This window comes from Chiloscyllium plagiosum, unplaced genomic scaffold (genome assembly GCF_037043375.1).
Source record: "Chiloscyllium plagiosum isolate Xiang-an unplaced genomic scaffold, Cpla_swu_hap1 HiC_scaffold_20, whole genome shotgun sequence".
Taxonomy (NCBI): Eukaryota; Metazoa; Chordata; class Chondrichthyes; order Orectolobiformes; family Hemiscylliidae; genus Chiloscyllium; species Chiloscyllium plagiosum.
Window position 1 is genome coordinate 34,054,490 of NW_028270158.1, and position 22,873 is coordinate 34,077,362.

Here is a 22,873-nt window from a genome sequence, read left to right on the forward strand (position 1 = left end):
TTATATTTTCTAATTAACCCATTCGAAGATGTTATTGCATACTTCTGGAGCAGGTGGATCTTGAACATGGGCCTCTTGGCTCAGAGGTAGGGAGTCCATTATAACTTTGCCAACAACCCTGTTTATATTAAAATTATACCAGTGATACAGGAAAAGCAACTCTCAGGAGAATTCCCAGCCTGATTTTAAAATGAGGATTGAATGTATGTATGCACTGGTCCAAATAGCACTGACTGCTAACCTGCTTCACCTGAAGACTACACATAACTTCATAGGCTGTGTGCAGTTCTATGTAAGATTTGCTAATAGATAATTAAGGGGGTTTAGTCACTAAAACATAGAAATGATTTGAATCTGGCCCAAATGCCAATTTCAGCTCTTTATTTAAAAATTGAACTTCTTCCCCTGTGGGTGGCAGCTTATCATCACTTACTCAACCCCACCCCCTCAAAGATCATCACCATTCTCCAATGGCTTTTATTATACCGCTGTGGGCACTATCATCGGATGATTTGACAATGGGTGGGGGGGTTAAAGCTGAATTAGATTCTGCCCTTAGTAATGCCCATACCCTCTAACAGGATCTACTGGACAACATCCAGGAGTAAGAATTCTGACTGGTTTTTGTTCCCCATATTTACCAAGATCAGAAGTATCTTGGAGTCACATTTGTAATATTCCTGCCCTTACAACGCAGTTACCACCTCTTGCAATACACAAAATCTGAGGATACACAGTGCTGTCAATTACAGGTGTTGATTTTTGCAGTGATGAAACCAATCATGAAGATGCTGGAGGGCCGGACCGCTGATAGAGAAGCACAGGACTTTGTTAAGATGATGAAGGAGCTAGAGGTGTCTCCGGATTAAATTCAAGCCAACTTGGAATAAGTGACTGCAATATGCGACTATACATAAACATTCAGAATTTCAGAATGTCAAGTGTTGGAGTGGTACTTTGTTGTGATGATAGTAAAGCTATGCAGGAGCTCCTCAGCATTGGAACATTATTGATCTGGCGCTGTGGCTTCTCACTGTCACCATTGTGGAAATACTGAAGTTGTGTTATAGTTCCTCAAACTTGTGCAATTCTGGAGCTAATGTGGAGCTCCTTAAATTTGTGATGATATTGATTCAATGCTGTAGCTTCGTTGTCGTGGTGATACTGATCCAGTGCTGAAGCTGCTCACTGTTGTGTGATTCACACGCTGTGCCGGACGTTTCACTGTGGTGACATAGATCCTGTATCAACTCACCGAACCATCGTTGTGATATGGATCTTGTGCTGCAGTAGTCACTCTTGTCCCACAACTTTTTCATAATCCTATTTTTTGTGTTTTTTTAAATTAAGTTTTATGACCCCTGTCTTTGCTCTAAGTATTACAAAGAAATATTGTATAGTTGTGATAATTTTGTCTGTCAACTTTTTGTAATTGTAGCTTTGAAAACATTTAAAAGAATAACACCAAGTGAGATGTTCTCTTGTTTTGTTTTCCCAATGAGACTTAAAACCAAGGTCTCATCTGTTCAGTCTAGTCTCATGCCCATATCTTTAGAATAGTAACTTTTCCCACTGCCTGAGCCAACATTTATCTTTTAACTAACTGGTCATTCAGTGCACTGCTCAAGGAGTCTTCATGTGTGCTAAAATGGCCACATAAGCAACTATACTTTCAATAGTACATTGTACATGAGGTGCTGCAAGGTATTTTTGAAGATGTGCTATTTAAAAGATCAGACTTTCCTTTCTTTATATATTTTAGCATGACTAACACTTCGGAGGATGTTCCACAACATCTTTGCTGGAACCACTTTCATTTACCACAAATATAACATATCAGAATATGTAAATATTGAATTTGGATGAGATATTAGAAAACATGAATGGAATAATCATTAAAAAGAATATAACCTGGTCATTATCTTGGATTGTGGGATCTTCTCATGTGCCACATTACAACAATGATTACACTTCAGAAGTATTCCAGTGAATGTTATTCCCTTCAGATTATCCTGTGTCTGAAAGGTAAATATCCAAGTTCTTCTGTTCCATTAAGCATTGCATTCTATACAGATCCTATTTTATTTTTTCTTTAAGAAAGAAGGCCCATGAGCAGGGAAGATGATTGCTTCACCTTTGCATTCAGCTTCAAACCTTTGCATTGCTGATGGCTTTTACTGTTGGTTCCTCCTCTCTGCAAGCTGCGTAGTCTCCTTTTAGACCAGGAACATCTGCTGTATTCTCATCAGATTCACTATCTTCATCTTCCTGCTCAGAATCATCATCACTATCACTAATATCTCCTTCAGTCTCCACAACTCTGAAATAAATTATGAAGAGAATTGTGAAAGCTGCAAATTCTGCAATGAAAACATAAAATGATGGAAAATGCAATAGGTCAGGGACTATCATAAGATTAATATTACCTATTGTTGTTTTATTTATTATGGTTCATCATGTCATGCTGTCAAGGTGTGTGGTGCGAGGGTTGCTGAGTTCATATCTTCAGTGTGTTTGATGGGACAGAAAACTCCTTCTCTCTACTGAAGCCTATAGTTAATCGGGCAGTGTACAATATTCAGTGTACAGTCTTCATCCTCCAGGTCAATTTAATGTTTCTCTTTGAGATAAATGCAGTTTTTGAGGAATTAAGTGGTGAAAATGTGCTGCTAAGTTTTTACAGGAAAGAAAACAATCGACAAATTCCTAATTGACACTGGTCTGATGTTATTAAAAATTGAAGGACGAATTAAAGTGATACAACTTTGCACTTGTTCCTAACATATCCTGGTCTATTCTTATCCATTAAAATTTTTTAAACTGTAAGGTTAAAGGCCTGGAGTTTGAGGATTAGAATATACAAAATTTGCCTGACATTGTACTACACTTGCTGCAGAAAACGGAATCCAATTTCTACACAAATTCGAAAATATTTGTGGTCACCTACACATCAAACAAAATCATTGACATAGGACAAGAGGCTTGAGGTGCAGGAGTATAAAAGGAAAAGTTTAATTCATGTTGCCAACTAGAAGGCAAGATGCAAGCTTTAAATAGCTTTATCAAGTAAACTGAAACTCATTGATAACTTCTGCTGTACCAGAACAATGGTTGTACCTGTATCTAGTCAGGTAATTAACACTATAGAGAGATGAACTCAGCAACCCTCGCACCACACACCTTGACAGCATGACGTGATGAACCATCTCCATCAACCCATCCAGCCAAGAGAACTGACACACGAATCTCACTTTTCTAACAAATAGGCTTCACCAGTTTTGCATTGAAAAACGTGATTGAATAGTTCCATCAATTTAACTTCACGCTGAATAAGTTGTCTTCTAAGAAAACTCAATTTCCAAATTTTAAACTCTCATTTTGTAAAGTGTTACAAAGCCACTGGAAACCTGCTGTCCGTGCCATTATAGCACCACCAATAGGAGATTAGTAGCACTGCAGCACAAGAACGATATTGTTTACTAAATTTTTCCCAGGACGTGAAACGCTTGTGTTTCTAAACCCATTACGGTATAAAGCATTCTACTGGAGAAAACAGCCCAAGCTATAGCAGATGAAATAGCAGAGCTGAGAAAATTCATGATTGAAATGGTCAGATTTGAGGACGAGGCAAAATCAAAAGGTAAAGAGAGAGTTCTCCAGAGGTAAGAGATAAACCCGTGGAAAAATATATCTGATTGTGGAGCCAGTGAGGGGAAGAAGTGCAGCAGTTTTGCCTGGAAGTCTGATCGGTGTATTAGGCTGTAGATTGTACTGAGTAAGCAGGGTAAGGCCATGGGAATAGCAAATGTGGCCAAGAATGTTAAATTAGATGAACTGTCAAATCAACATCCATCTGTCCACAATCACATTTGAGTTTTTCCCAAACAAGTATCCATCCCACATGCAGCAGAAACAGGCTTCAGTAAACTCACACTGTGCCCTCTCCAAAAACTTTGACGTATTTGATCTTGCCAACTTTCTGGAACAACGGTTCCCACTGTTCAGCTTGGTAGGGCTCCCCACATTTGTTTTCCTGACCAAATTTTTACCAAACCATCTTCACCAACTATCTCTCTTCCCACATATATTCACACGTAAACCGACAACACCTAACTCTACTTCCCTCAGCTCCTTCACTGTCTCAGTTTCGTCACATTGCTTGTCATATATCAAGTCTTGGATGAACCATAACTTCCTCCAACTTCCTTGGCAAGTCTGGAAGTATTATTGAAGTACAATGAATCTTTGTACAACACTACTTCAGCCTCAATTGGACTACTGCCTACAATTCCAGACATCTGACTTTAGGAAGGATGTGAATGCTTTAGAGAGGATGCAGAAAAAGAAATAGAAATGGTTCCAAGGATGAGAGAATTCAGCTATGTGCATACATTGGAGAAGCTGGAATTGGATTTGGTCTCCTCAGTGAAGACAGGATTGACACGAGGTTGGTCAAAATCATGAGAGTGCTAAAGAAAGTGAACCCAGAAAGATTATTCTTATTGGTGGAACGGTGAGAACCAGAGGACACCAATAGAAGGTAAATGGCAAAGGAACCAAAGGAAGACATGAGGAAAAGCTTTTTTTTCAATGCTGCAAATGATTAGGATCTAGAACACACTGCCTCAGAGTGTGTTGATGGCAGATTTAACTGTGACTTTAAAAAGATTAGATATATACTTGAAAAGAAAAAAATTGCAAGATTATAGAAAAAAGGTAAAGAAGAGGGACTAGCTGAGTTGATCTTGTAGAGAGCCAAAAAAACTAGCCGAAAGGCCTCCTGCCCCACTGTAATCATTCTATAAAATAAAAGCAGAAAATGCTGGAAATACTAAGTTAGCATTCATAGAAGGAACAGAATTAACATCTCAGATCAATGACTCTTTTTGAGAACATAACAAGTCTGATGGAAGGCCATTAATCTGAAACATTAATTGTTTCTCTTCATGTATGCTCCCTGACTTGCTGAATATTTGCAGTATTTTTTGTTTTGATTTCAGATTTCCAGCATCTGTAGTATTTTACTTTTGTATGATTCCACAAGACTTACAAATTCAACAGGATATTCACGTCACTGTAAACATCAAATACACAATAAAGCTGCCAAGCAGGTTAGTGGGACTGAGGCTGGACAGTTATTAGCAGGAGCTGAATAAGGTGGCTTTGGTTTTCTCAATATTTATTGGTGAAAACATAACAAAATAAAAATGAACTATGAGATTTTACCTTCCAAGGTTGGGTCTATTGGGATTACAGAATTCTTTCCCCGAATCAACATCAAATGGATCTGAAAAATTAATTCTTCTGCAATTAGAAGACAACACAGAACTTCAACACTTTACTCACTTTATATTTAGACCATTCTCCTTAAATTAACTGCTCTCATCGAGTTCCATGTTACATGTAGGCTTTCTGATCTTCACCATAAGCCAAGCAACATCATCTAGAACAAAATCAAGCTTGAATACACTGTCAATGTTCAGTCCAAGTTGAAAAAGGAAGGGCCTCTTGAGAAAGGGCACCTGACAAGGCGCAAATAGCTTAAGGATAAATTATGTGCAAGATGAGATTTTACCCTCCTGCTCCTCTGGTTCTCCATCTGAAGCCAGCCACTCCTGTTCAGCCTGTAGCACCTCTGCTTCACTCCTGCACGCACGATACTTCTCCAGCAATGCTTGGTTTAGATGCAAAAACGTTTTCCCCCATTTGAATTTCTTTAGTAGAACTTCAGCCAGCTCTGGAAACCCTATTAGAAACAGACACTGTGGTAAACATGGATGAACCTCTACCACTCCAGATTTCTTCAAATCCAAGCCTAGGGTTGCTGCCTCATCTTAGGGTTGACAAAGGAGCTGGTGTTCGACTGGGGTGGACCAAGTTAAAAATCTCACAACTCCAGGATATAGCCCAATAAGTTTATTTGGAAGCGCTAGCTTTCACAGCGCTGCTTCTTCATCAGGTGGATGTGGCCACCTGATGAAGGAGCAAATTTCTGAAAGCTAGTGCTTCCAAATAAACCTGTTGAACTATATCCTGGTGTTGTGAGATTTTTAACTTTGTCCACCTTAGGGTTGTTACTCTGTTCTGGCCACACCCACCCTCAATAATCACACACACAAAAAAAGCAGAAAATGAGATTAGATTACATTAAGCTGTTATTTTTTTTCCCACAGTCTAACAGTTTACTTTTTCCATCTGCATTTACTAATAAAATACAAAAGGCAGGAGGGTGTAAGGTTATTACTGGATTCCATGAAATGAAAAGTCAGTATAATTCAGTGACAATAGGAGAGAACTTTTCAAAATAAAGAAGTCATGACTGCATAACACATCCTGTTCTCAATTATCATAAACTTACCAACAATACAGAAAGTGGCAGCAAATGCCTCAACACAGGAAAGCTTGCAGGGTCGTCCATAATTCACTGGGTTAGCAGCAATGAGGTAAGGTAATAGTCTGGGGTATCTTCCCTTCATTTTTGTGAATGGAGTGTCATCTAGTTTAGCCCAGGAGCAATCGATGACAGCCACACCACCTTGTGCCACGATCTCTCTGGAGAGAAAGCATGTACCAATTCAAAAACATCAAAAGAACATTGCTTTCATTCCTTACTTATCAGCTTCCTGTCACTAGGAACAATCCTGAACAGAAGGACTCAAATAGAAGCAGCTTCTAGTCAGGGAGAAAGGGATTTTACTCTTTATCTAATACAAGGTGTACCTGTTGTGGGAGTGTTCGCTAGGACTTTGCAGACTCTATATTATTTTATTCTACATTTGTACCTGCACAACCTGTGCTGTGTTATCAAAAAAATTAATGAATTAGAATTTATTCATAAACAGAGAAAACATTTCTCAATTGAACATATTATTACAGATTTCTAGTTAACACAGTCTTTCCTCATTTCTTAATCCAGATTCTTATTTTAAACGTTTATTTTACTCAACATTTTGCTTACCTGTCCATAGGGGAGACGTATCTGGTTCCCATGGGAGTGAGAACTAATCCACTGAACCTTTCACTGATACGCAAGTTGCGGACAAACCCTTTCCGAGCAAGCTTCCTGCCTGTACATCGCTTTGTGTCACAGTGTCCTAGTTCCCACATGGCCAGTGGACACGGGAACTGAAATGTGGGACACGACCCATCCTCAGAGACCCCATTATCAACAGCTGCAAATCAACCATTCCCACAGGTTATAGAACAAACAAACGTAAGCTCAATCAACAGTTAAGAGGGTGTATCAAACTGAAGGACATTTACAGGAATCTGAAAACTGCCCACATTGGGTAAATATTAACAGTAGGTTCAGAGTTTTTAACTTCCAGTCTTGTTAATGTACTGATTGTGTTCCACTGTTCTAGTGAGTTTTTGACCAGGAAGTAAGAAAGCAAGCAACCTAGAGTTCAGACTAAGAGAGAGAGAGAGACAGAGAGAGAGAGAGAGAGTTAAATAGCTTCCCACTTACAGTAACAGCATCTAGACTTAGGCAGTTTACTCCTTCTAGGGCAACAAACACCCACCTTGTACAGCCTCATGAACATCTTCAGTGAATGACTCCAAGGAGCACCCTTTCCGCTGATGACGAGCATCTTTCCATTTTGGAGCTGCTCGCTTACTCTTCTGTGTCTGTTTCTTCCCCCTCATTTGAACAAGGGTTAATGTGAAGCTGTTAATGATTTAGTCCATGGTGCCTGACAAAAATAATTATAGCCAGCCAAGAATTATCAGCAAATACAAACAACTTTGATAACACTACCAACATTTCCAGAAGAGGAAGCCTTATATGTGCTAGTTCTTCACTGGAGCAGAACCAAACTAATCCTACTAAATACCACTCTCATCCCAAATTAATCCCACTGGGCCACTCTCACCCAAACTAATGCTACTGCCTCACTCTTCGACAGCCCTGATCTCATGAAAAACCAATCCAGTGGACCCATTCTCAATTTAAACTAATCCAACGGCCACGCCCTCTCTTTTGAACCCTATATCTGTGTTTGGAAGGTTCCGCTGTCCTAAATGCTATTTTCAACGTAAAGTTTGGCTTTCCTTTAGAACGAAGATATTCCTTTGCTTTGATGACTGAAGGATGTTTGGGTAGAAACTTTCTCAAAATGCCTTCAATCAATAAGATTAATTGATTTTTGATTGCATCAAAGGTGGCTGTGATAATGTCATTTGTGCCAACATTTTCCACAACTGAAATATTTTTGTGATGAATTCACCACATGATTAGATTTATGCACATTTCCTTTGTCTCAAATGCTATATTTTTGCAATTAAAATTAATAAAACTGCTTAGTTGCTGAATAAAATTTTATTTTCTCATGCAAACAATTAAAATAATAAAGATTTCCCTAACTTAACTGTTGGGGTGTTCAATTCCAAACAATGATTTTCACTCTTAATGTTTTCAAATGTCACACCATCATCTTTTTTCTGACGAATTCTCTTAACTTGCATATTGATAAATTTTGCTATCAAACAAATAAACTGAAGCTGTAAATAACTACCAGAAGCCTTAACTCTGCTGCCCAGCTAAGTAGTTACAGATTTTTCCTCTAAGGTATCAAATTTGCTTTGGGTATTAGCTTCTTTTCACATCTGCTTGATCCCCTTCACTGCTACTGTGCTTTTAGTGCTGACACCGCATTTTCTTTTCCTTTCAAAGTTTGTCCCCTTATTTGTAGCTGTAAAAGGCTTTTATTAACTTACAGTTGTCTTCACTTGTTTCCCTGCAAGAGCTTTCTGGTCAGAGATTTTTCCTTCTGGTCAGTTCTATGGTCCTTCTGACTGCTAGCTGGTCTAAAAGACTTTTTGGAAAAGTGATTTTTCAAGGTCTTCTCTTTAAATAATTTCAGTTCTGTTTTTTGATCTTCACTATCGCCATGATTTTCTAGGCAGTGGATCTGGTTGCTGCCACCATCTTTTGTTGTGTGGTTCTATGCGAGAGTTTTGTATTCAAGACAGGCTGACTGAAAAGGCAAGATTGTCAGGTTAGACTTTTACAGAACTATTTAACTGCATATCCATACTAAATACAACTATACATGATAACATGAGATATGCCAGGCTCTAACCTTACTGTTATATTGTTAAGACTATTTTCAACATATGCTTCAATCGACTTGGCAGCTCAGTGCTGCCTCACAGCATCAGGGACCCAGGTTCGACTCAGAACCTTGAGCGACTGTCTATGTGGAGTTCGCATGTTCTCCCCGAGTCTGTGGAGGTTTCCGCCAGGTACTCAGGTTTCCTCCCACAGTCCAAACATGTGCAGGTTAGGTGCATTAGCCATGGGAAATGCAAAGTTACAGGGACAGGGTCAGGGGATGGGATGCTCTTTGGAGGGTCGGTGTGGACCTGCTGGACCAAATGGCCTGCTTCCACACTGTAAGGATTCTATGATTACCTGATCCTATGATCTCTCACACACCGATCTGCTATCTTCTAGCTATCATTTTATTTCTGCCTACACCTTGCTATTTATGCCCAGTGGCAGGGCGGCTCTGTAACATCATAGTTTGCTCCACGGTCCTAAAATCTATGCACATCATCGTAAACCCAAATTCATTCCATTACCTTACTGTCACCTCAAAAATTGCAACACACTATTCTCATCAAAAACTAATCATGTTACCCAATTCATCCTAACTAAACCCAATGCCCCATTCTCTACCCTAACACCTGTCTCCTCCTGTTTGGAATTTATATTTAAAGTTTGTCTTTAATATTCCCCACAGTATTATTTTCAGATTTGCATTTCCTAGGGTCCGAGTCTACTCTTGGACCCGCATGCTTCTCTCCTCATTACCAGCCAAGCCTCAGGGCTGTCCTTTGTCAAATGACAGTGAGAAGGGTGCAGCCAGAGAGGAAAAGGGGCTGAACAAGAGCCTTCCGCTCATGAAGCAGAGACAGAGATCTGCCTTCCCAGAAACCTTTCAAGGTTAATTTCCTACCCGATGCTGAGTGACAGATGACCGCATCAATACCTCTCACCATTCATCATGAGTTTATATCACATTACACAACTGGATACCATCACAATCCATCTATTTCACCAAATCTCACTGACCATCAACAAAAGTATTCACCTTTCTCCTCTATTATAATTTTCTATACAACCAAAATGAATGACATCACACTTCCTCACATTATACTCATCTGTTGCCTGATTACTTGGCCTGTATAAAAGTCTTTGTTGCCTCTTGTAAATTGAGGTAAATTGTAAATGCAGGCTATAAAATAGCTGAGGAATCTAAAAAAGTGTGCTAAGGGATTGACAGCACTGAGATGAAGAGAAATTGCTTCAGTTAAAGGATTCTCTACTCTCGAGCCTCATGGCTTTAGACTTGTTACATCCTGCCAACTTGAAAATCTCCTGGATATCCCTACTGTTCACTTCCTGTTAAATAATACACATTATTACTCTTGACTCCCATTAGCGCTGATCATGTACGCCAATTTTTCACATGGCACCTTCTTCAAACCCAAGTACTAATGGTCTTGTAACCCAATCTAACAGTAACTCCTCTTTAAACATCCAAATGCATTTGTCAAATACAATTTTCTTTTTGTAAATCCACATTGACTTTGCCTGGTCATACTGTGAATTTCTAACTACACTGTTAAGACTTCTTTTAAAACATATCCCAGTATTTTCAGTAGACTGGTGCCAGACAGCTCTCATTCTTTTTCCTGATTTCCTCTCTTCTTGAATAGTTGCTAAATTGCCAGCTTCCAAACTGCTGGGACTGTTCTAGCATCCAAGGCACTTTGGAAAATCGTAACCGGCGCATCAAAATCTGTGCGGCGTTCTCATTAATCGAAGAGGGATAGGCTCAAGGCTTAGAGCCAGACCAAGGAGTGAACTCCAGGAGTAGGCCCTTCAGGCAGGGGCTGGCACCGTCTCCAGTGAACGAGGCCCCGAACTCACGGGCTTCGCTTCGATCGGGTCCACTCCTTTGGAAACTGTGAAACCGAACCTTCACTCCGTGTACCGGGACGGGACGCTCGGTTCCGGGTTACCCGGATGCGGTGGGGTAGTTCCAGTTCCGGTTCCGGGTTACTTGGGGAATTGCGCTGTGGTGGTGGAGGGAGGGAGGGAGAGAGCGAGCGCGAGCGGTCACCATGGCGATAGCCGGCTCACGGCTCCTCGCGCTCTGGCTGCCGGGTGAGTGTCTGCCGCCCCCGGGACGAACAGCCACTTGGTTGGTCGCGGGATGCTGCACAGCTGACCTTGGTGCGGCCGGAGTGATAGCACCCCTTCCACCTCGGGGAACACCGAGGGCAGCTTTGTCTCCTCACCCCGCCCTCAGCGACGATTCACTAACTCGAGGGTCTTCCTTCCCCTCGAGCTTAGGTCTACAGGACATAACCTGCCTCGAGTTATTTTGATCAATGTCATAACTCCATTCTTTCAGATAATAACTGGCTGTATTTGTGCTTCTTTCGCAGTTTTCATCGTCTCAGCTGGTAAAATGAAAATTGTGGATGAGCCAAACACTTATGGGTAAATACAAGCGTAGCTCAACTTAAAGGCTTAGTTAGGGCAGCAGTGGATAAGAGCACGAGAAGACTTGGTGTAAAATTAATGCTACTAAAGAGTGACAAATCCCCAGCACTAGGTGCTTTCCATCCCAGGATTTTAAAAGAAGTGGATGACCAGAACAACTCATACCACACAATTAAATGATGATTACTATTTTCAAGAGAAAACCCAACCATTGACATTATTGTTGAATTCCCCCACTGTTAACATCTTAGCAGTTACTTTTGAGAGGAAATTGAATTGTACCAGTGATAAAATTACTGTGGCTACAAGAGTAGATCAGTGGCTGGGAATTCTGTAGTGAGTAACCATCTGATAAGTCCTGCAAGCATACCCAGGATTTACAAGGTTTAAGGTAGGAGTGTGATCAGGACAGCTGCAAAACACTCAAAAAGACAGAGACCATCCAGGACGATGCAGCCCAATTGATTGGAGTCTGATCCACCAACCTAAAATTTATTTCCTTCATCACTGACAGCAGCATGTACCACCATCAACAAAGCTCCTTCATCTTTCCAACCTATGATATCTGCCATCGATAGGGACAAGGATATGAGATGCATGTAAACACCTCTGTCTGCAACTTTCCAACTAATATATACACCATCCTAACTTGGAACTATCATCTAATATATACACCATCCTAACTTGGAACTATTTCACTGATTCTTCACTGTTCTTGAGTCAAAATCCTGGAACTCTAATATTACTGAAGGCGACTAGAAATTGAAGTTTTTAAAAATCTTGCACTCATTAGAACCAAGATGCAGGAAACAGACTCGACACACCGTTTTATTTTATTTTTTTCTCAGAGTGAACAGCACGTCTGACACTCGTGTTTTTTTTCCTCCTTTTTTTAACACCCGCACTACCGCCTAATTTTTGCCCCAGCGCCCATGTTGTGTGTGGACACACCATTTTCTTCTTTTCTTATTTTTTGTTTTTTTTTTAGAGTTGGTGGGAACATTCCTCTTTATTTTTTTTTACAAGCTGTGCCCTTCACATTGCTGTTTTTTTTTTATATATTAACCCCCACACTACCGCCTAACTGCGGTAGTGCTTATTTTTCCCCCCAGCACCCATGGTGTGTGTGTGTGTAGGTGTGAGATACAGTGAGAGACACAAGATGCACGAATCTTTATTCAATTGACACACCATTTTATTTTTTTCTTTTTCTTTTTATTAACCCCCACACTACCACCTAAGTGCGGTAGTGCTTATTTTATCCCCAGCACCCATGATGTGTGTGTGTGTGTGTGCAGGGACACACCATTTTATTTTGCATGGGAGAGGGTGCTGATTGGTTGGGCCATCGCTGGCATGGAAATGTAGCAACAACAATTACCTTTCAATCTTGATTTTCATTTGGATAGATTCTAATTGTCAGTATGCTGCCACAGGAATGACTATTACCATGACGCCTAATTTTGAAGAAATAATGTATGTACAAATTCCTTTCGCTGACGTAATTCATTTTTGGTGTAATTCAGCAGAGTCTGAATGATAATACATGATTTTCAATAGTTGAATCACTTCTAATGATGTGTTTACTTTTCTGATGCTTACAAACATGGGCTGGTTGACTGTGAACAATCAATGGGACCAGTTTGATAAAGTTTACATACCCTGACATCATACTGGTACTCATTAATGTGGTAGGCAAAACATCTAGTTGGTTTGACAGCAGCATTTGGTTGGTGGAGAAAAGCTGCTGACAAGCCTGAAATACATTTATATGCTAATGCTGATCCAACCAATCAGAACTCTCTCAGCCTAGTTTTGATAGTTTCACAAGAAAAGCTTCAACTTCTAAATTCCTTTCAACAATGTTTAAGTTCTCTAACAGCACTAGGTGTACACTACTTAGACTGTAATGGTTCAAAGAGGTGGCTCAGCATAATCTTCTCAACGATGATTAGTAAATATTGGCATTGCCAGGGAATATGATCTTTCAAAGTACTTTTGATTCAGATCTCATTCCTTTAGATGGAAAATTGTGTATGTCACTCTGCTATTTAAGAAAGGATAACAGAATTACAGGCCAGTTGTTTTAACATCAATTGTCTGGAAATTACTGGAGTTTACAATTAAGATATCGATAATTAAGGAGGGATTAATTAACAGCTTGAAAATTTACAGGTGATAGAAAAAGATAGGTCATGCCTGATGAGCCAGATCATTTTTTGAAGAGGTGACCAAAGTTGCAGAGAGGAGAATACTAATGTATTTTATAAATGTCTTTCCTAGGAGATGGCCTGGTGGTTTTATTGCTGGACTGTTAATCCATAGGCCCACATAATGTTCTGGGGAGGGGTTCAAAACTCACCATGACAGATGGTGGAATTTGAATTCAATATAAAAAAAATTTGGAATTAAGAGTCCAATGATGACCATATCTTCATTGTCGATTGTAGTGAACCAGAAAGGTTTTGCCTAATATCCTTTAGGGAAGGAAACTGCCATCTTTACTGGTCTGGCCTACATGTGACTCCAGGCCCACAGCAATGTGGTTGACTCTTAACTGCCCTCTGGGAAATTAGGGACAAGCAAAAATGAAAAAAAAACTTACTTCTCAGAAAACTAAAATACATCTCAATTTTTATTTTCAGGCTAAACAATCCTTTCCTGTCCCAAGTAAACAGACTTCATCCGAAAATCAATCCTGCTGCGATTTCAGGTAAATAATATTGATGGGAGTCTTCCCTGCTGGAATGGGGGCTCAGTTATTTACCTGACAATGGCTGGTGACTGTGAGTGTTTCCAGGGAAGGGACTGATGTATACATGATTTTCTATTGGGGTGGGAATGCATTTGTGACTCTGCCTGTTTGTGACCGAGTTTCAGCATCAGGAGGGACTAAGTGATTCTGCCTATGCAAGGATCTGGGTTTCTGATTACAGGACTGAAATATTGAGTTTGCCAGTGGGAGAATGAGGCGGATATGTAAGTGATTGCCCACAAGAATTGTAACTTTCCTAAGGGGAGGAGTTAATGGAAGTGTGATTGTTGGGGTGCCTTGTTCCAGTCAGGAATTGACTATGCTTTATTTTAATCTAGGCCCAGCTCATCTGCACAGACTTGCTGGGAAATGCTTCAGCATGACGGAGTCTGTGTGAGTATCAATTTAAGTTATTGCTGTAAATATAGTGTAAGAGGGTGAATTTTATTGGTGTTTTATGTAAAAGATTTTTAGTGATAAGGGAATCTGTTATCTAAAGGAAATTATATTTGTAAACAGTTGGTGTGACACATGTTGAAAGAAGGCTTTGGGTAATATAATGAGGCCAAAGTTAAAATCAGAAGAAATATTTTTATGCAGCAAGTTGTCATAAATTGGACCATGCTACACGAAAGAATGATGAAAACGAATACATTAGCCTTTAAAAAGGCAGCTGGTACATAGAATATATAGGACAAAAACAAATCATTATGTTACACTCAAAACTCTCCCCACACTTCTTCATTTGTCTATCAATATTATATTCCTTTCTCCGCCAGATGCTCATCTGGTTTCCCTTAAATGGATCAATAACTAGTCACCTCAGTTACTACCTGTGATAGTGAGTTTTGCATTCTTGTTGCACTCTTGATAAACACTTTTCTTCTGAATTCCTGACTTGATTTATCAATGACTGTACTATTTTGGGGAAATATCTCGCACCCAAGCCTTTGCAGTGCCCACTGGTCACAAAAGGAGACTCATTTTATATCAGTAGCCTTGGGTTCTGCTTTTCATCACATGAAAGAAAGACTAATGTGGTCATTAAATTTTTCAATAGTTTTGAAGACTCCTATTACATATAACGCTGCAAGGTCATTAATAGCATTTCTTTAAAAGCCTTCTCGCTGTCACTATCCCTCCCTATTTGGTATTCTCTGCAAATTTAGAAATTGTGTTGATTTCAAAATCTAAACCAGAAATATGAATCTTAAATTCTGCACAGTGGTCCTAGCATTAATTGTTGAGGGGCCTCATTTCTCTAGTGTAAATAGATACCCTTTGCCCACTTATCTCTCAGTCAGTTGGTATACATTTTGCTACTTGGCCCAGCACCCTAGGGTCTGACCATATTCATTAGTCTATCACTTTGTACCTTTATTGAAAGTCTTTTGGAAATCTAGATTACACCTGCAACATCACATTTATCTGCTTGAAGAAGAAAATTTTATAGGACAAAAGCAGGTGTGAAACTAACTGGGCAGTATTTAAAAGATCTAAAGTAATCATAATGAGCAATAAACCTCTTAGACTGTCTCATTCCATTGTTCTTATTATATCTTGTCCTTTTTCTTTGCAGATACAAGTATGAGTTCTGCCCCTTCCATAATGTCACTCAACACGAACAGACATTCCGCTGGAATGCTTACAGCGGGATTCTAGGGTATATCCACCATTGGGAGTTGAGTGGGAAGTTGGCTGGCTGTGTGTGTGTTGTGGGGTGGGGGAGAACACAAGATAAGAGGGGCTGGGAGGTAGAGTGAGCTGCTTGCAGTGTGGAGGAGATGCACGCAAGTACCACAACAAAGATTACTGCACAGAATAAGAGCCCATGGTGTAAGTAACATAATAGAATCGATAGAGGATTAGTTAGCAAACAGGAAATAGGTATAAATGGATCATTTTCAGGTTGGCAAAATGTGACATAGGAACATAGGAAGAGTAGGCTATTCAGCCTCTTAAGTCTGTTCCACCATTCTAAATCAAATGCAGCATTATAGGGAGTAGTGCTGGGGGCTCAAATATTCAATTTATTATCAATTTCTTGGTTGAATTAAATGTATGATTGCAAAATTTGTTGACAACACAAGGATAGGCAGAAAAGTAAATTGTGAAGGGGACATATTGAGTTGCATAGGAAGACGTGAGGGGGCAAAGATTTGGCAGATGGGCGAGTGTAATGTTGGAAAGTGAAAAGTTGTACATTTTGGCAGGAAGAATAGAAAAGCAGCATCTTATTTAAATGGAGAGAGATTGCAGAGAGGCTAGTGTGGCACAGAGAGATTAGTGTGTGTTTTGAGAAGATTTGTAGCTCAGGTTGAGGTTCTGGATGTAGTTTTGCTCACTGAACTGGAAGGTTCATTTCCAGACGTTTTGTCACCCTACTAGGTAACATCTTCAGTGGGCCTCTGGGCGAAGCACTGCTGATGATTCCTGCTTTCTATTTATATGTTTGGGTTTCTTTGGGTTGGTGATGTCATTTCCGGTTCTTTTTCTCAGGGAGTGGTAGATGGGGTCTAACTCGTTGTGGAGAAAGTGAGGTCTGCAGATGCTGGAGATCAGAGCTGCAGAAGAGGAAGGGCTTATGCCCGAAACGTCAATTCCCCTGTTCCCTGGATGCTGCCTGACCTGCTGCGCTTTTCCAGCAACACATTTTCAGCTCTAACTCGTTGTGCTTGTTGATAGAGTTCCTGTTCGAATGCCATGCTTCTAGGAATGCTTGTGCGTGTCTCTGTTTAGCTTGTCCAAGGATGGATGTGGTGTCCTTCCTTATCTGTATGGAAGGAGACCAGTGAGAGAGGGTCATGTCGTCATGACCCTCTCTCACTAGTATCTTATAGAGGTCTTATATGGGACAGTCTTCTACACTCTAAAGAAAAAGATCCTAGCTTGTCCAACCTCTCCCTTTAACTCAGATTACTGAGTCCTGGCAAAATCCTTGTAAATTTCTTCTGCACTCTTTCCAGTTTGATAACATCCTTCCAATAACAAGGAGACCAAAACTGAACACAGTCCTCCAATAGTGGCCTCACCAACATCCTGTATAACTGCAACATAATCAAATGCAATAGGAACAGAATATAAAAATGGGGGTGTTTTGCTGTAGTTGTAGTGTTGGTGAGGCCTTATCTGGAGTACTTTATATAATTTTGATCTCCACATCTAAGAAAGCTAGTTAATACATTACAGGCAATTTATAGGAGGTTTGTTTGATTGATACCCGAGACGTGGCGTTCTGTGATCATTTAGTAGTTAGTACTCTGTGTTGTGGCTACAGCAACCTCGGATCGAATCCAAGTCATGGTAATAATTGATCTTTCTGCTCCAGTATTTGTCAGTGGGTGGCACAGTGGTTAGCACTGCTGCCTCACAGCGCCAGAGGTCCGGGTTCAATTCCCATCTCAGGCAACTGTCTGTGTGGAGTTTGCACTTTCTCCCCGTGTCTGCATGGGTTTCCTCCGGGTGCTCTGTTTTCCTCCCACAGTCCAAAAATGTGCAGGTTAGGTGAATTGGCTATGGTGAAGGGGGTAAATGTAGGGGAATGGGTCTGGGTGGGTTGCTCTTCAGAGGGTCGGTGTGGGTTTGTTGGGCCAAAAGAAGGACTCCAAGGATTCTTATTTACAAAAGAAGGACTCCAAGGATTTTTTTTTAAACTAAATTGGGCGGCACGGTAGCTCCGTGGTTAGCACTGCTGCCTCACAGCACCATGGTCCCAGGTTTGATTCCAGCTTCAGGTGACTGACAGGGGGAGAACGTGCAAACTCCACACAGTCTGCATGGGTTTCCTCCGGGTGCTCCAGTTTCTTTCCACAGTGCAAAGATGTGCAGGTCAGGTGAATTGGCCATGCTAAATTGCCCATAGTGCTAGTTGCATTAGTCAGAGGGAAATGGGTCTGGGTGGGTTACTCTTCAGAGGATCGGTGTGGACTGGTTGGGCTGAAGGGCCTGTTTTTTTCACTGTAGGTAATCTAATCTAATCTAAACTAAATATATACTAAGTCTGTAGCGAAGTCCAGCAATTTATGGAAGGGGAAGAGTAAAAATAAAACTTTAGGTTTCAATACCGGTAGATTCAAGAAATGCACCAAGGACATACTGTGCATAGGGATGCACAATAGGCTGGAGGAATATAGAGATATCAAATTTGAATAGTGTTTTGAATTCCACAAACCAGCTGTTGGATTAGTTCGTCACTCCTACAATCTGATCAATTGTTCACATTTGTTGGGATAAGGATGGAAAATGGGGTCACTCTTCAAGGTGCAGAACAATGTTGGACTGAATTAGAATTAGGGTGTGATGAAATAGAGTTGAATCTGACAGTTTCTGTTTTGTAGAATATGGCAGGAATGGGAGATTGAGAACAACACATTTGTGGGAATGTGGATGAAGGAAGGAGATTCCTGTGGCACCAAGAACAGACAGACCAAGGTACGCATTCCCTGTTTTCCTGTACCCAGGCTCTTGACTCATTGGTAGTATTTCGACATTCTTCCCGTGTAAACGTAAACAATATTTTACTAGGGGTACTGTGCAGTAATCGGAAGCTGGAACCCAATGAATTTCCACACTCTACTGCCAAGTTAATTACAACTTTTCCTCAAGATCAGTTGTAATAAAAAGAGTTAGAGAGACTCATGTGGTTTCAGATTTACAACATTCACAGTATCTTTCTTGCAGGATTTATGCTGCGAGTCATTTGGCAAGTAATGACTTTTTCTCCTGACAACTCTCGTAAGGGGATACTAGTCTATGCCTCATTATCTCACTGACCAATTCCTGGGTCACTCTGGCAAACTGAACCATGTAATACCCATGTGGAAACTCATCTCTTTTCCACAGGTTCTTCTTAAATGTGGACCCAGCCACAAATTGATCCATGTTTCCGAGCCCCACACTTGTATCTACTGGCTCAGTTTCGAGACGCCCCTGGTATGCCACCCCTATTCTTTACTGGGTGAGTAAGGAAAATGCAGCCATTTGCAGTGAGAATGAGGCTGTTAGTTAGGTGAAGGAATATCAGCCTTCCACATGAAAAGCAGCTCCTGTATATCCATATGATCTGTACGAAACAGTGCTTGGAGGCAATTGGGGCTACTATCAACCTTAACTCACACTGGGTTTGCAAACTTGGAAACATTTTTGAGAGGAGGAATGAACTTTATTGTTGAAGAGTATTTTGGGCAGGGCAAACATTTGAAATAATTTGAGGGGGTTGGGATTTCTGGGCTGTTTGCGTGGAAGAGCACTTACTTGGTTTGGGTTGAGGGCTGCAGGGGAAATGGGTTGTACCATTTCTGCTCAGACTTATTTATTTTTGCAGTTTATCCAAGTCTGAAGCAAGAGTTGCAGAATCAGTGGGACCAGGCAGAACAATCACTCTATGATGGCCTTATTACTCAGCAAGTAAGTTTGGTGAAGCCTGGGCAATTTTGATAAATTATGTGAATTTGCTGTTCATTGTCGAGGGGCATTGCAGAATTCAAAATCCAGCCTCAGGTGAGGGTCGCTTTGCACCTCTTATTTTCTATTCTAGTGAAGAGAACACTGTCCAGATGTTGGATCAATATAGCCTCTGATCAAGTTAATTTTTGTTCTGTATATTTCAGGGTCATAGGAAGTTACTGCGAGCGATATTTGAAAACGCAGGTTACCTAAAACCCACTGGAGAAAAGCAGACTCGACCAGAGATAGAAGAGCAGAACCAGTCACAGGAGACCACCTTGAGCAGGTGTAATGAGGTAAAAGAAAATTGGTGCTTGTTGAGGAGTAATGGAAGGTACGTGATGGGTTGTGATGTATTTATTGCTTTAAATGGAGGCAGCTGTCATTTATTTTATTTGGTAAGTGAAAATTTATTCCAAACTTTACTTCACACCTACGATTACCTCTTTCTGTTAAAGCAAAGCACGAGTGGAGTGGTCTATTCTCTACTTTTGTATCACATTGATGCCTCCTATATTCATTCAATGCAAGATTTTTTTTAAAAGCTGGAATTTCCAGGCTCTGTCATAATGTTACTTATTTTGTTCACTGTGTGTGTCTTCCCAATTCAGGAACGAAATAAACTCTCCGCAGAGATCCAAAGACTGAAGGATTTACTGACCCATCACAACATATCTTTTTTAAAGCCAACCGGTCAGTATCATTGCTCAGCTCTTTGCAAAGCTTTTCCTTCCTCACTACCAGCTGAACTGTCCCAGTGATACAAGTGGTCATAATTGAGTTTAATCATACTATTTGCCTGGATTCAAGCCTGAATTCCTACTGGTGTTTGGGCAGTTGGTTTTGCTGTTAAGTTTGCAGAATATTTTCAGTGCCTGGTCCACTGATCTTAATTTCCTGCAGCTGTCTCCTGTCCCTCAAGTTAACAGATAGTGCAGCCTTTCAAACCTTTGTTTCTTACCCTAGCCCAAACTCCAGCTAAACCCTTGGTCTTATTTCTCTCCTTTTTCTTCATTCATTTCTCTCCTTTTTCTTCATTCACTTTTTCTGACTGGACTGTGACAAGGAATTTGAGAGGATTGAGAAGGAAGACAAAGAGTTACCGTAGGGGACGATTTTTGCTTCCTCTACTTGTGGTTTTCAAATGTCTTGTGTTGTCCTTTCAGAGAGTGAAAATAACCCTACCATCACTGGTCAAACTCCGAGAAGCCAAAAGTTGCGAGGAGATCTGGGGCTCCGAGATGAGGCAGTGTGATCAGTATCCAGTGGATAGTCTGGCGTGGACCACAACATGAATTGTTTATTCTTGACCAAGCCCTTTCAGAAATGTTGTTATAAAATGCCTTTCAGTCACTGGAATATTTCTCATGTAAATCCTGCTTACATTAAATGTGAAATTGCTGAGTTTTCTTTATTCCTATTCTGACTGTATAAAGTATTGTCTTGTATAGAGGAACTGCACCAGTTTTAAGAGTTGAATAAATATGGAGTTGATTTTTAAATTTCCAGACGTAAGCTGTTATTCCCTGATTACAGCAGCAAAAAGAAACATAATAGAAACCGAAGTAAATGTAGATTGATAAGACAGCAAATTAATCCAAATTCAGTAGAAGTGGGAAAGTACATAATTGGACATCAGGGAGATGCTAGTCAGAGATAGGTAGGAAATATCTGATTTTTGAATGGAAAGAAAGAATGTGCGGTGTGGATTTTCCTACAACTACACATCTTGAATCTCTGTTAAAAAGCTAAGTAATTTCGCAGCCACGACAACTGGACGATTAGAGCTGGACGTATAGTATAGCACATGTATAGCGAACAGTGAAGAAGATTATCTAAGATTACAAAGAGATCAATTGGGCCAGTGGGTTGAGGAGTGGCAGATGGAGTTCAATTTAGATAAATGCAAGGTATTGCAGTTCAGTAAAGCAAACACTGACGTGACTTATTGAGAAGGCCCTGGGTAGTGTTGTAGAATAGAGAAACTGCAGCGTTCAGGTACATTGTTCTTTTGTAGTTGCATCACAAATCAACAGGGTGGTTAAGATGGTTTAACATGCTTGCCTTTATTGTTCAGACTATTAAGTATAGGAGTTGAGACGTCATACTGAGGTTGTCCAGGATGTTGGTGAGGCCACTTTTGGAGTACGGTGTACAATTCTGGTCACTATGCCGTAGGAAGGATACTATTAAGCTGGAGAGGGTTCAGAAAAGTTTTACTAGGACATTACCAAGACTTGAGTTAAGGAGAGGCTGATAGGCTGGGACTTCTTCCAGTGAACCGTAAGAGGTTAAAGGGTGACCTTCTAGAGGTTTATGAGGGGCACTAGGTAAGGTGAATAGAAAAGGTCTTTTCCCTCAGGTGGAAGAGTTCAAAATTAGGGGGCATATTTTTAAAGTGAAAGGAGAAAGATTTAAAAAGGACCAGAAGAGCAACTTTTTCACACACTGTCAGAGGTAGTGGTAGACGCAGGTACAGTTACAATTAAATGATGTTTAAACAGGTACATGAATAGGAAGCGTTTAGAGGGATATGGGTCAAATGCAGGCAAGTGGGACTAGGTTAGTTTGGGAAACTTGGTCTGCATGGATGAGTTGGCCAAAGGGTCTGTTTATGAGGTGTGTGACTCATGGCTGCAGCACACGTATGGCAGTGTGATTGATTGTTGCTACTATCAGGAGTGCAGAACCAGCACTACCTACAACATTCAAACAGAAACTGCGCATCTCAGAGGTTGAATTTTCTCTTAAACTGCCAGAGATTCACTTCTGATGTGAAATTATACATTTCACTTAAGAAGGGCAATAAATGCGAGCCAACTAGCAATGCTTACTGTATGCAAGTTTTGGGGATATTTGATTAACAACAGATGAAATACGAAACTGCATTTCTGGTCTATGGCTCTGGGTGAAACGATAACCTCCAATCTGTCAAACAAAATAGACATTATGTTGGAGCCTGCTTTTCACAATCTGAATCACTTTCTCCAAAGCTTCATTCTACTGCCCGTGACACAAATAATGACAGACCGTTTATAGCAAGATGGTTACCTCTAATGTGACAGATGGCTTAAATATAGAGAAACTTTGCATTAAAAATGTTTGTGGTGCATTGTTCTCAGCTGAGGGCAAGTAACTATGGCTGAGATTGTCCT

General features: G+C 40.4%; 3 protein-coding genes across 9 annotated transcripts in view; 2 read left to right on the forward strand and 1 right to left on the reverse strand.

Annotated features, from left to right (window-relative positions):
• The window catches only part of baiap3 (BAI1 associated protein 3), an 81,229-nt gene extending 79,760 nt beyond the window's left edge, over nt 1-1,469 (forward strand). For all 4 annotated transcript variants that reach the window (XM_087997804.1, XM_087997803.1, XM_087997805.1 and 1 more), the window contains one exon: nt 769-1,469. In XM_087997804.1, coding sequence (XP_087853930.1) covers nt 769-869 — 101 coding nt within the window. In that variant the 3' untranslated portion in view covers nt 870-1,469. The remainder of the gene's footprint in view (nt 1-768) is intronic.
• tsr3 (TSR3 ribosome maturation factor) lies at nt 367-11,037 on the reverse strand. 2 transcript variants are annotated; one of them, XM_043711637.2, is made up of 8 exons: nt 10,940-11,037; nt 8,719-8,978; nt 7,524-7,694; nt 6,959-7,172; nt 6,359-6,552; nt 5,576-5,746; nt 5,227-5,287; nt 367-2,320 (listed from the first exon to the last, which is right to left on the reverse strand). In XM_043711637.2, the coding sequence occupies exons 3-8, from the start codon at nt 7,645-7,647 to the stop codon at nt 2,149-2,151; spliced, it is 936 nt and encodes a 311-aa protein (XP_043567572.2). In that variant the 5' UTR covers nt 7,648-7,694; nt 8,719-8,978; nt 10,940-11,037; the 3' UTR covers nt 367-2,148. The 2 variants fall into 2 exon arrangements, with proteins under 2 accessions (XP_043567572.2, XP_043567573.2); XM_043711638.2 differs by having other exon boundaries at nt 10,864-10,983.
• Nucleotides 11,038-11,081: 44 nt separating this feature from the next.
• Nucleotides 11,082-21,224, forward strand: gnptg (N-acetylglucosamine-1-phosphate transferase subunit gamma). Of its 3 annotated transcripts, XM_043711640.2 has the most exons (11): nt 11,082-11,176; nt 11,461-11,515; nt 14,164-14,231; nt 14,612-14,666; nt 15,853-15,936; nt 18,611-18,704; nt 19,116-19,230; nt 19,597-19,679; nt 19,883-20,014; nt 20,330-20,411; nt 20,885-21,224. In XM_043711640.2, exons 1-11 carry the CDS (start codon nt 11,134-11,136, stop codon nt 20,971-20,973), a joined length of 900 nt encoding a protein of 299 aa, XP_043567575.2. In that variant the 5' UTR covers nt 11,082-11,133; the 3' UTR covers nt 20,974-21,224. The 3 variants fall into 3 exon arrangements, with proteins under 3 accessions (XP_043567575.2, XP_087853932.1, XP_043567576.2); XM_087997806.1 differs by lacking the exon at nt 15,853-15,936; XM_043711641.2 differs by lacking the exons at nt 11,082-11,176; nt 11,461-11,515 and adding an exon at nt 12,936-12,994.
• The last annotated feature ends 1,649 nt before the right edge of the window (nt 21,225-22,873 follow it).